Genomic DNA, 12,890 nt, shown 5'->3' with positions numbered 1-12,890 from the left:
AAGCCAGCCTGCCCCTGAGCATTTTCATAAAGCCCCGTGCCCAACAGCATGTCAGTGACAACCCCCCACCTGGGGTCCTGCGGCGCCAGCGCAGCATTCTGCACCACCGCGTGGGCTGCCAAACGAGCCCACTTGGTCTAAAAAACCCCAAATTGCACAGGGTCAAAAAGAGAATGTTCCACACAATGGAGGTCATGAGGCGCCAGCACGTCCGTAGCAACCCTCCAGAGAGTGTGCATAACCTCAGCAGACCCCAAACCATGCTGTGAGATGCAAAGCTGTATTTCGTGTCAGGTACAAACAGGTGACGCGTGTACTCGTGAACGCGAAATGTGTGGATACCGACAATGGGATAGTTGCGAATTCTAATAATAACTGAGGAAAATAAAGCATGGAAAAAGGCCTTTGAACCTATCTTTTGTTTGCAATTAATCCTAGTTGATTTAGGAGCACTGGAATTAAGGTGTTAGGGATGCTGCTTTTTGCTTGCATTTAATCCATAAAAAGCTCTGCAATAATAACCTTCTGAAGTATAATTTTAGAATATTACTTGTATCCTTGAACCTATAGCTTTGGAATATATATAAAGGAAATATGCTTATCTCATGCCTTTTTGAAGCAGAGAAAAACACCTTGAGAAAGGAAGATGAACATCACCTCAAGGGTTTATGGTTTCAACCAAAGAGAAGCTGGACATCACTGTAATGAGATTTATGTTCTCTGCAATTAAAAGGTGGACACACATCTGGGGAGCTGGACCCCACCAGATGGGATTCGTCTTCTTCTTTCGGAAGCTGGACCGTCACCATCTGAGAATACTCATTTGAGATACATCCTGAGAAATTAAAATCACAATAGTGTATAGAATTGTGGTGTAATAATTTGGAATAAAAATTGCTGATGAGTAAAAAATTTGAAATAGAAACTGCTGAGAAAGCTGATAAGTACCCCTATAAATACCTGTAACCATCAATTATTGGTGTGCAGTTGGAGGGAAAACTTCTCCCACTGTACCCGGCGCTGTATTGCTCATACTTTACCATAATAAATAATAAATTGATTGCTGCTTGAATATTGGCCTAGTCAAGCTTCTTATTCATAGCAATGCTGAGCAACCACATCACAGACTTCTCTCTCCAGCTTATACGAAAGGGGTTCATGGGTGTTGTGAGTGACACCCCTGAGCACAGGGAAAGCCTGGGAACCCCCTGGCAAAGCCACCGCACCTGCTGTGTCCTGGTCCTTGGGCCCCACAGGGACAAGAGGAGATGATTGATGGGAGCCAGGTCAACACCACTCGCCCCTGCACCCCCTGCAGCACCGGCAGTGTCGAAGGAAGGAGACCAGGACACCAGATGGTTCATCACAGGTCCAGTTTATTAAAGAAAGTATCAAATATTTATACAGCAAATAATAAGCTTATGAATATTCTGTAAGCCAAGCAATCTATTGGTTAAACTATACCATTAACTCTTCCTCATTCCTTTGGGCCTACGTTTTCTACTTCTCACACCTTGCTGTCCATTTTTTATCATACTCAGCTAGGCCCAAGGACACGTTATCTTTGCAGGTGCAAGATTTGGAATTAACCACTGTCTTGTACTTTTCCATTCTTTAGCCTGCTGCTTTCTCAACAGACACCCTGCCTGCAAAAAGGCCTCTGCCCTAGTTAGGACATCTCTATCAAATCAATTCGGCTGTGTCCCCTCTCCTCAAGCCACTCCTTGACAAAACTCTCCACACGGCAGAGCCAGAGGAGCCCACTCTGCAACCCGGCAGATACCATGAACAGGCAGGCTCATTCATCTCGTTGGTCTTGGTTTTGGCTTCTCGCCAGAAACGCACGGGGTTCCTCAGACACATGGTCACCTGGCACAAGGGAAGCGTCCACAAATTCGACGAGGAAGTGCCACAGCCCCGGGAGCCCACTGGCCTCCCGCTGGCCGTGTCAGCATTTGCGCTAAAGGTAAATACCTCTATTACAGCGCCCTGATGAGGTCTCCAGGGTGAGAGAAGGATGAGAATCTTGTTTGATGATCAGAAGGCTGGATTTATTGATATATGATATATAATATAACTATACTAAAAAGAATGAGAGAAGTTGCAGAGGCGGCTAAGCTAAGAATAGAATAGAAAAGAATCTAAAAACAAGAGAGTTCTCTGTCACTGTGTTCCAGAGAGATTGCCCTGTGATTGGTCCTTAATTGTACACACGGAACACGAACCAATCACAGGTGCATCCTATTGCAATTCACAGCGGCTGATAATCATTGTTTACATTCTCTTTCTGGGGCCTCAGCTTCCCAGAAGATGCACAAGTCCCAAAGAAAGGATTTCTATGAAAAAATGTCTGCGACATACCTCAGCGCCCTGTCGTGCCGCAGCCCCGGCAGGGGAGCCTTGGTGGGCACAGGTGCCGGCACGGCCCGCAAACCCGGTGTGGGCTGGGACGATGTGACCATGGTCACAGGGGTTTTCAGGATGAGAGAGAGACGAGAATGTTGACTCCATGATCAGAAGGCTTGATTTATTATTTTATTATATATATGTATACTACATTATAACTATACTAAAAAGAAATAGAAAGGAAAAGGTTTCTCAGAAGGCTAGGCTAAGAATAAAATCGAGAAGAATGAATAACAAAGATCTGTGTCTCAGCAGAGAGCGAGAGCAGCTCTGCCGTGAGTGGTCAGTACATCCAAACACCCACAAGAGACCAATCACGGATCCACCTGTTGCATTCCACAGCAGCAGATAACCATTGTTTACACTTTGGTGCTGAAACTTCTCAGCTTCAGCAGGAAAAATCCTAACGAAAGGATTTTAATGAAAAGATGTCTGTGACAGGATGAGACCAGCAAGGAGCCCCTGTCCCCAACACAGAGGAGGAGTGGGGTGCCCAGAGAGGTGCAGCCCGTGGAGCCGCATCACTGCAGAGCAGCACAAGGGAGCCTGGCACAGCCAAATCCACCCCGGGGGAACCATCGCCATCCCCCAGTTGGATTTGTCCCCCAGCACACTGTCCCAGGGTGGGGAGAGAGCTCCACATCGCACAGAAACTCAAACACCCCCTCGCCCATGTCCGAGACAGAAGGGCTCCACTGGGAACTCCGAGGGATACAAGAGCCAGACCCCTGCCAAAGCTCCTCACACTTTTTCCACTGCACCAGCAGCGATCCCACGTCTGCGGTGCAATCATCAAAGAGGGCCTGCATGAGGCGGACCCCCACGAGAGACCACTCCTCCTTGGAGAATGGCTCTGCAGAGTCCGAAAAGAGCCCTTGCTCTCGGGCCCACAGAAACAATCTCTCAAAATCATCCCAGGAAACAGAAACCTGTTTCCACTCCAGGACCCCCCTCCAGAGATCCAAAACGAGGGAATCCTCTTTGAAACTCGCAGAGGTTGCCATCACCACCAGAACAGCAGGCAAAGCACCAAAGAGGGGGGACAACACAACCTCACCAGCAATCTGGACTCTGTGTCTCAGCCTACACTCCGGCAGTCACCAGATGTCACTAGAGGACACAGAAGAACAGAAGCGCACACCGCTGTTCTCAGGGTGAAGGAAAAGGGAAGTTTATTTTCTGACTCCAACATTTATAGTTTTCCAAGAGTGACAGCGGACTGGAAGGTGACAGTGACACCTCTCCAATGACTCTGGTCAATCCAACAGTCCATCAATTTCTCCTCCTCTATTAAGGAATGCAAAAGAATGAGTTATTTACAGAAAGTGTGTGAGAAAGTTCGCTACAAGAATGTCAACATCAGAAGGCTTAGAAAAACTTAAAAAACCAGGGTGACAGAGGGGTCAATTAAAACAGGGCAGGGGTCAATTAAATCAAGGGACGGTCTTTGGTGGTCACTGGGGCAATTAAATCAAAGGAGGGTCTCTGGTGGTTTCTGGGTTAAGGGAGACACTGAGAGAGAAACAGAGCAGGCAAAGAGAGGCAGGAGAGAAAGGAGGACACAAATACAATGACCTGAGAAGGAGGCACTCTGCAAACAGAACTGCAATGGACTGAAAATGAACGGGAAAGAAATCAATAAGTCTGAGAGTTTTATTTGCTATCAAATACATCCCACAAACCCTGACCCACATAATCTCCATCCCACCAATCTAATTGAGATCCTACTACTCCAAATCACCTCCAAACCCCATCTCACCCTGGTGGCTGTGGAATCGAGTAGGTTTGTGAAGAGGTAGAGCTTTTTTGAGGTGCGAAAAAGCCCTTTTGATGTGGGCCTGAGTTCTCTGAGTCTAAGACTGAGCTGTTTTCACTGGGATTTGAGGTGACAGATCCATCCCTCTTGGCTTTTAGACAGCAGAGAGGCGGAGAAGATAAAAAACTTAATGCGAAACCAAAAGGAGAAGCAGCCAGGTGTGTTGCCAACATGGATCACAGGGAATGTGAGCGACCAGACTGTGCCCAAAGTGCCTCCTCCAGTGGGGGATGGAGCTGGAGCAGCGCACGAAGCTCTTCCCGCACTCGGGGCACTCGCAGGGCTTCACTTACCAGTGCCTCTGTTGGTGTCGGGTCAAGTGAGAGCTCCTGGAGAAGCTCTTCCCACACTGGGGACACTCGTAGGGCCTCTCCCCAGTGTGGATGCGCCGGTGCCTGATGAGGTGGGCGTTCTGCCTGAATCCCTTCCCGCACTCGAGGCATTGGAAGGGCCTCTCCTCTGTGTGACTCTGATAGTGCCTGATGAGACGGGAGCTGATCTGAAACCCCTTCCCACACTTGGAACACTCATAGGGCCTCTCCCCAGTGTGGGTCCTCTGGTGCGAGGACAGGTGGGAGCTCTGTGAGAAGCTCTTCCCACACTCCCCACACTCGAAGGGCCTCTCCCCAGTGTGGGTTCTCTGGTGCTTGATCAGGTTGGAGCTCAGGCTGAAGCTCTTCCCACACTCCCCACACTCGAAGGGCCGTTCTCCAGTGTGGATCCTCTGGTGCTTGATCAGGCTGGAGCTCTGGCTGAAGCTCTTTCCACACTCCCCACACTCGTAGGGCTTCTCCCCAGTGTGGATCCTCTGGTGCACAATCAGGTTGCAGTTCCGCCTGAAGCTCTTCCCAAACTCCATGCACGTGTGAGGCTTCTTCCCATCATGGAGCTGCTCATGGAGTACCAGCTCCGAGCTCTGGCTCCATCTCCCGCCACCTTCCCGGCCCAGGCTGGCTCTTTCCCCCTCAGATCCCCACCAGCTGCATTTGCAGCTCCTCCTCGTGCGGCATCTCCGGGGCTTTTCCTCCCCGTTGGCTTCCTGCGCCGTGGAGCCGCTCAAAATGGCCTCTTCCACCAGGTTCTGCCGCAGGCATTTGTCCTCCCTGCTCTCCATGCTCAGCTCCTGCTCTGGGGGAGGAAGGACAAGGACAGGATGGGATTTGCCTCCGTGCCACAGGCAAGGGCAAGGAGATTCCCCCAGGGCTGAGCTGCAGCTGGGGCTGTGCTGGGCTGGGAGATGGAGCAGCACAGAGGGGAAAGGGGCACTGACTTCCTCCTCACCTGCCTCAGTGTCCATGGGTATCTTCCTCTTCCTCACAGCATCCCAGGGGTTGGCAATGGGAAATCCTGGTTTGGGGAAAACAAGGGATGAGCACGGTGAGTTTGAAGGTCCCTCTGCCCGAGTCCGTCTCTACAAGTCACTGGCCACGTGGGCTCCATAAAAACCTCCCAAATACCAAAAGATTCAGCCCTGGAAAAGCCTCCCGGGAGTTCCCTGTCCCTGGTCCCTCCCCTCTGGTGTTCAGGGGTTCCCCCCTGTCCCAGCTGCTGGGGTCACGCTTGGATTGAGGGTCCCCCTTCTCCTCGGTGCCCGCCCTGCCCAGGCTGCTGGCACTTCCAGCAATGCCAAAAGCTCCCCCCTCTTGGCTCTCCCCATTTCGGGATGCCGGGGCTGTTTGGGCTCCCGGGCTCCCTTCTCCCCTCATTCTCTGCTCGGGGCTGCAGCGGCTGCAAGGAGTCCCCCCTGCCCCTCTCCAGGCTCTTGAGGCTCCCGCCAATGGCGGCGCTCCCCCCTCTCTGGGCTCCCCACTTTGGGCTCCTGGGGCACACAGGGCTCTGCTCCTCCAGGCTGCCTCTGCCGGCAGCTGCCACCGGCACCTCCCGATGTCCCCCCGAGGGGCCTTTTCCGCTCAGCCTTGGACTGCTTCATTCTCCAAACATCCCCCAAAAACCCAACTGGGAGTGACTGGGAACATGCTGCAGGGAACTGGGCTACGCTGAGGGATACTGGGAGTGACTGGAACAAAAGTGAGGGTGAAAGAGCAACTGGAACCATGTGGAGCACAACTGGTTCATAGTGGCAGGGACTGGGAGCACACTGGGCTCATCTTTGGATCATACTGGGAGGGACTGGACTAATACTGGGAGTGTCTGAGAGCGACTGGGAACACACCCTGCACATCATCCCCCATGCTGGGCCTGACTGGGAGCAACTGGGAGCATGCTGGGAGCAAATGGCATCATACTGGGAATGACTGGGCTGATCTAGGAAGCAACTGGGAGCCATGCTGGAGGCGGCTGGGACCATACTGGGAGAGACTGGAAGCATCTGGGATTATACTGGGACCACACTGGGAGGGCTGGCATGTGACTGGGATCAAACTGGAGCTTACTGGGATCATATTGGGGTTCAAAGGGAGCAACTGAGATCACACTTTGGGCTACTGGGAGCAACGGAGGGAAACTGGGACGATGCTGCAAGCAAACTGGAGAAACTGGGAAGGACTGGATACATGCTGGAGGCAACTGGGATATACTGGGCATGACTGGGGGATCATACTGGGAGAACTGACACCTTACTGGGGCCACTGGCAGTGCCTGGAAATGACTACAGACATGCTGGGGGCAACTGGGATATACTGGGAGTGTCTGTAACCATACTGGGGGGACTGGAACCACACCGGGAACAACTGGGACCATGCTGGGGAGAACGGGGCCCACACTGGGGGCACTGGCATCAGACTGGGAGTGAGTGGGAGCAACTGGGATTAGACTGCAGGTGACTGGGATCATACTGGGAGTTGCTACACTCATACTGGGATTATACTGGGTGTGAATGGAACCTGACTGGGGGTTACTGGGAGCAACTGGGATCGGCTGGAAGGTTCTGGAACCATGCTGAGAGCACTGAGACTACAACTGGGGCAACTGGGATCATACTGGGAGCATACTGGGACAAGCCTTTGAGCAACAGATGGAAACTGGGATTGTGCTAGAGGAAACTGGGAGCGACTGGGAAAGACTGGGATCATTCTGAGGTAACTAAAACCCACTGGGAGTGTCTCTAACCATACTGGAGGGACTGGAACCACACTGGGAACAGCTGGGATCATGCTGGGAGCAACTGGGACGATGCTGGGGGAAACTGAATCTACCCTGGAGGCAACTGGGCACAACTGGGACCCTGCTGGGAGGGACTGGGACTGTTATTGGGGCAACTGGGATCATAATGGGAGGAACTGGGAACAACTGGAATTATGCTGGGAGCAACTGGGATCACACTGGGATCACAGTGAGAGCAGCTGAGTCCATACTGGGTTACACTGGGATCTCATTGAGAGTGACTGGAATCATACTGGGAGTGACTGGGAGTGGCTGGTTTTGTGGATTTGGGGGGGTTTGGATTTTGGGGGATTTTATTGGCATTTTGAGGGGGAGTTTTTCTGGGGAAGTTTGGTGTTTATTGAAATTTTTTGTGTCTTTTTTTTTTAATTTTGTTTGTTTTACTGGGATTTTGTTGCGATTTTTTTGGGACTCTCAGAAATTCTGGGGGTTTTATTGGGATTTTTAGGAGATGTTGGGGCATTTTATTGGCATTGTGGTAACATTCAATAGGATTCCTAAGGGATTTGGGGTTTTTTGGGATTTGAGGGGTTTTGTGAAGTTTTTTGTGTGTTGCCAGGATTTCTTTGGATCTTGGGGGAGATATTGTGGGACTTCTTATAGTTTTGGGGACATTTTTTTGGGATTTAATCAGGATTTTTGGTGTTATTGGGATTTCAAAGGATTTTGTGGGCTGTTATTGGGATTCAGGGTGTTCTAATGGGATTTTGAGAGATTTAATTGGGATTTTGTGGGTTTTATTAGGACTTTTGGGGGTTTTAAGGAGATTTTGGTGCCTGTCAGCTGTTCCCCACACCCAAGGAATGCTCCAAAGCCCCCCTAAAATTTCACGAAAACTCCAAAAAATCACCAAAAATTACATGAAAGCCCTCAAAACCCCCAGAGAATCTCCAGAAATCCCAGTGGAACTCACCAAAATTTAAAACAACTGCTAAAAATTTCAATAAATCCCCCCCTCAAAAACCCCCCTGCAACCCAAACAAAACACCTAAAATCCAAAATCCTCAAATCAACAAAAACCCCAAAATCACGTAACCATCCCAAAATCCAATAATTCTCCCCAAAAATTCCCCCCAAACCCCCAACAAAATCCCACAAAGCCCAAAAAAGCCATCCCGAAATTCCCAAAACCCTCCAAAACCCCAAAATCCCCACAAACCCCCCAGACTCAGTGGGGCCGTCCTGGATCAGGGGGCACCGGCTGGTGGAACAGGAGCCACTTCAGGGGGCCCTCGGAGCTTTTTGGGGAGGGGGCACCATGGGAAACCCCTCAAAAACCTGGGGGGGGGGGGAAACCCCTGCTGTGCCCCCTCCCCCCGAAACCCCGGTTCAGGGTGGGCCTGGGACCCCCGGGACCCCCAAATCTCCCCCGGGACCCCTCCAGGAACCCCAAACCGCCCAGAGCTCCCCCAGGGTTGGCCCAGAACCACCCTGGACACCAAAATCTCCCCAGGACCCTCCGACCCCCACATTTCCCCCCAAAATTCAACTCAGACCCATCTGAGACCCCCCCGCAAACCCATCAGACTGCCCCAAATCCCCCTCAGACCCCTCAATCCCCACCAAACCCTATGAAATCCCCTCAGAATCCCCCACATTTCTCCAGAGCCACCTCAAACCCCCCAGATCCACTCACAACGCCCCAGTTTCTCTCGAAATCCCCCAAAATCCCCTCAGATCCTCCAAATTCCCCTCAGATCCCTCTTAACGCACCTGAGAACGCACCAGACCCTCTCAAGTTTCCCCCAAGCTCCCCAAAGCCCCCTCAGAACCCCTCATTCTCCCCAAACCTATGCACACCCCCCTATTTTCCGTTGATGCCCCCAAAAATCCCCGACTTCCCCTCAGACCCGCCCCAAATCCCCCCAGTTTCCTCCCCCCGTCCCCACCTCAGCCCCGCTCTCCCCTCACAATCTCCCGCCACCACCGCGCGCACGGGCCCACAACAATGGCGGCGCACCCCGCCGAACCAAACAATCACCGCGCCGTACATCAGCGAAACAACCAATCACGGTGCCGGTCCCCTCAGCAAGGCCCGCCTCCCCGGCGCCGCCCCAGCCAATCCGAGGCGAGCCGGAAGCGGCCCCTCCCTTCCCGCCGCTCCTGGGCCCCGCCGGGCTCGGGACAGGAGCGGGAGGGGCCTGAGAGGGGATCGGGGGGGGGGGGCGGGTTCTTGGAGGGCCTGGGGGGGTTTTGGGGTGGGATCGTAGGAAGGTCTTGGAAGGGTCTGGGGGTGTTGGGATGGTCCTGGGGGGAGTTTGGGGAGGGTTCTGGGGGCTCCTGAGGGTGTCCTGGTATTGGAATAAGAATCCCAATATTACCAGTTAGATTTTGCCTGGGCCAGTCTGACCCTTGCTGCTGGGCCAAAGGCAGCAACTGTGGTGTGTCACCCCAGAGATACCCTGGCTTGCTGGTGGTTGCAGCTGGGCACTGAACAAGTCCAGGCTTGTTAGGAACTCAGTTTACCTCAGGAGGAGAGCTTCAGGCGATGGTGAACAGAAAAAGAGATGGGATTCTGCTGGAGAGTTTATATCCAGAGGTATATTCCAAGGTTACAGATGTCAGAACATAGGCAACTGCTCCAACAGAACCGGCCTAAACGTCTGATCACCTTTTTAAGCTCAGGGACAGTGGAAGGGGAGGGAACAGGTGAGCCACCAACCAGGTGAGAGGGGCAGGGTCTCAGGGGGGGATGACACCCAGACAGGCCAATGGCCCCCGGGCCTGAGGGGCATCCTTTGAACTTGACCAACCACACGACGCCTTGCTGGAATGTTAAACCTGACTGACAGCCCAGCAGGGGGCGAGGGGGAAGGGGAAGAGAGGTATTGGCACACCTGGGGAAGGGAGTTTACAACACATTGCAACATCCTGGGAGGGTTCTGGAGGTTTTGGGGAGGGGCTTTGGGGGCTCTGGAAGGGTTTGGGGAGAGGATCTGGGGGGGTCCTCAGGGGACATCCAGGGCTGGGCCCGATTGGGGTCTGGGGGCAGGTTCCTTCCAGGCACGGGCATTCCAGCATTCTGTCAGGGACTCCCTGCCCTTCTTCCCTCTGCTCCCAGCTGCAGAATGTGCAGCAAAGCCGCCTTTGCTGTCTGCTCGGAGAGCCCAGCCAGCTGCTGCAGCCTGACCCTGCCCTGCACAGCTCCCCTGGCAGGCACGGCAGGAGCAGCGCCCCAGCAGCCTCAGCAATTGCCCTCTGACATCTCTGGCACACACTGCCATGGGCTGCAATTCCAGCTGCCAGCAAGGAAAAGATGCTCCTGCCCTTCAAGGCCAAATTCTGAAGGGGCCAAGACACAAGTGCAGCAAGATCTTACACAGACATTTCACTGCCAGCCTCTATAACTTCATCCAGGGCTGTTTGAGCACCTGGATGGGGAAGGAAAAAAAAATCAGGGGAGGGTCTTTGGCTGGAAGCTGCCACAGGTAAAGAGAGACCCTGGAAGGGAAAAGGAGCAGACCAAGGAAGGCAGGAAAGAAGGCAGGACACAAATGGCAACCAGCTGACAAGGTGGCACTCTGAAAACCAAACCTGGGCTTATGGAATAAGAATGGGACAGAAATGAAGAATTCTGAAACTTTATTTACTTGGCTTCTCTGAGCAATCTGTGAAGCCAGGACTTCACCATCCTGACAGGGAAGAAGCATTTTCTAGATCAAACCTGAGCTGCGTCCCTTTTACTGTGAGCCCCGTAAATCCCAATGAACTCATTTGTGGTCGTTTTCATCAAGGGCCCAAGCTTTTTGTTCCAGCACATCCAGCAAGCACCAGGCAGGACAGCACAGGAACCCAACACTCAGCTGAGGGATTCAGAACATCTAAACACCAGCAGGGCACATTGCTCATTTTTGCTCCAATAGATTTGAGAAATGAAACCCTGGGGACAAGAGCTCTTTTTCAGAGCAGTAATTGCTAGTTGATGTTAATGAAGTTGATAGGGTCTGAATTTGAAGTGTTGGTCTGTTGTTAAACATTGAACGTTACAGTTCTAGGACTTGCCTTTAGTTGCCGCTATCCAGTGTTACCATTTTTCCCTGTATTTGTATCTCTCCCCGGCATACTCTGTATTTGTGCCCCTTTCCGCCTCAGCCCAGATTTGTATCCCTTCCCGTCCCAGATTGAATTTAAATGAGAGGCCGTGGGAACTCCATGAACCCTCTCTGAACAACAAACCAGCACATAAACGATGACTTTACCCCAGCAGAACCGCACTAAATCACCCACCCTTGAGCAGAGCCGGATTCTGTCCTGCCCCCATAATTTTAATAGTGCTCAGCTTGGAGGATCCCCCTATGCTCCGAGCCAACGTTGCCTTCCTAAGGACTCTGGTGAGGACGGAAGCCCCGGCTGTGCCGAGAGACAAAGCTGCGCTGCTGCTGCTGCTGCTCCTCCTGCTCAGCGCGGTCCTGTGGGAGCAGCGGCGCCGTGCGCGACCCCTCGGGTTCCGCACCCAGAGCTGTCTTTAATAAAGGCCTTTTGAAAGGAGCTGCTCTCCTGGCCCTGTTTATCACACTGCCAGAGCCCCTCCCCAAAACCTCCAAAACCCTCCCAGGACACCCTAAGGACCCCCCAGAGCCCCCCCCAAACTCCCGCAGGACCATCCCAACACCCCCAGACCCTCCCAAGACCTTCCTATGACCCCTCCCCAAAACCCTCCCAGACCCTCCCACGACCACCCCGCTTCGGGATCCCTCTTAGGACCCATCCGCAAACTCCCCCCAGGTCCCCCCTCAATGCCCCAGGGCCCCTCCCCAGACCCCCCAGGTCCCCCCCCAAAGCCCCCCCGGACCCTCCCCCGCCCCCCCCCCCCGATCCCCTCTCAGGCCCCTCCCGCTCCTGTCCCAAGCCCGGCGGGTCGCGGCCGCGGTGGGGAACGGAGGGCCGCTTCCGTCTCGCCTCTGATTGGCTGGGCCGGCGCCGGGGAGGCGGGCCTTGCTGAGGGGAGCTGCGCTGTGATTCGTTGGTTCGGGGCCGTGCAGGGCGGTGATTGATTAGTTCGGCGGGACGCGCCGCTCTTGGCTGGGGGAGCCGGCGCACGCGGCGGAGGCGGGGGGAAGCTTGAGCGAGTCTGGATTGTTCTCAGGTGGGTTTAGGGGGATCTGAGGGGAAGTGGGAGGGTCTGAGGGCATTTTGGGGGATTGTGAGAGGAACTGGGGGGTTGCGAGGTTGGTCCGGGGAGAAATTTGGGGGAGTCTGAGCGGATTTCATAGGGTTTTGGGGGAAATTGAGGAGTCTGAGGGGGATTTGGGGCAGTCTGATGGATTTGCGGGGGGGGTCTCAGGTGGGTCTGGGGTGAATTTTGGGGGGAAATGTGGGGGTCTGAGAGTCCTGGGGAGGTTTTGGTGTCCAGGGTGGTCCTGGGCCAACCCTGGGGGAGCTCTGGGCGGTTTGGGATTCCTGGAGGGGTCCCGGGGGAGATTTGGGGGTCCCGGGGGTCCCAGGCCCACCCTGAACCGGGGTCTGGGGGTTTCGGGGGGAGGGGGCACAGCAGGGGTTCCCACCCCCCGGTTTTTGGGGGTCACCCATGGTGCCCCCTCCCCAA

General features: G+C 53.7%; 1 protein-coding gene and 1 pseudogene across 1 annotated transcript in view; one reads left to right on the top strand and one right to left on the bottom strand.

The window, feature by feature from the left end:
- The window catches only part of LOC134414029 (zinc finger protein OZF-like), a 32,840-nt gene extending 22,937 nt beyond the window's left edge, over nt 1-9,903 (bottom strand). Inside the window, exons 1-3 of the mRNA XM_063148025.1 lie at nt 9,812-9,903; nt 5,504-5,569; nt 4,582-5,350 (exon numbers count right to left, since the gene is read on the bottom strand). Coding sequence (XP_063004095.1) covers nt 4,582-5,350; nt 5,504-5,519 — 785 coding nt within the window. The 5' untranslated portion in view covers nt 5,520-5,569; nt 9,812-9,903. The remainder of the gene's footprint in view (nt 1-4,581; nt 5,351-5,503; nt 5,570-9,811) is intronic.
- Nucleotides 9,904-12,355: 2,452 nt separating this feature from the next.
- Nucleotides 12,356-12,890, top strand: part of LOC134414024 (zinc finger protein 850-like) — a 93,059-nt pseudogene continuing 92,524 nt past the window's right edge.

This window comes from Melospiza melodia, unplaced genomic scaffold (genome assembly GCF_035770615.1).
Source record: "Melospiza melodia melodia isolate bMelMel2 unplaced genomic scaffold, bMelMel2.pri scaffold_91, whole genome shotgun sequence".
NCBI lineage: Eukaryota > Metazoa > Chordata > Aves > Passeriformes > Passerellidae > Melospiza > Melospiza melodia.
The sequence above is the reverse complement of the archived record's forward strand: the minus strand, read 5'-3'. Positions and strand labels throughout refer to the sequence as shown.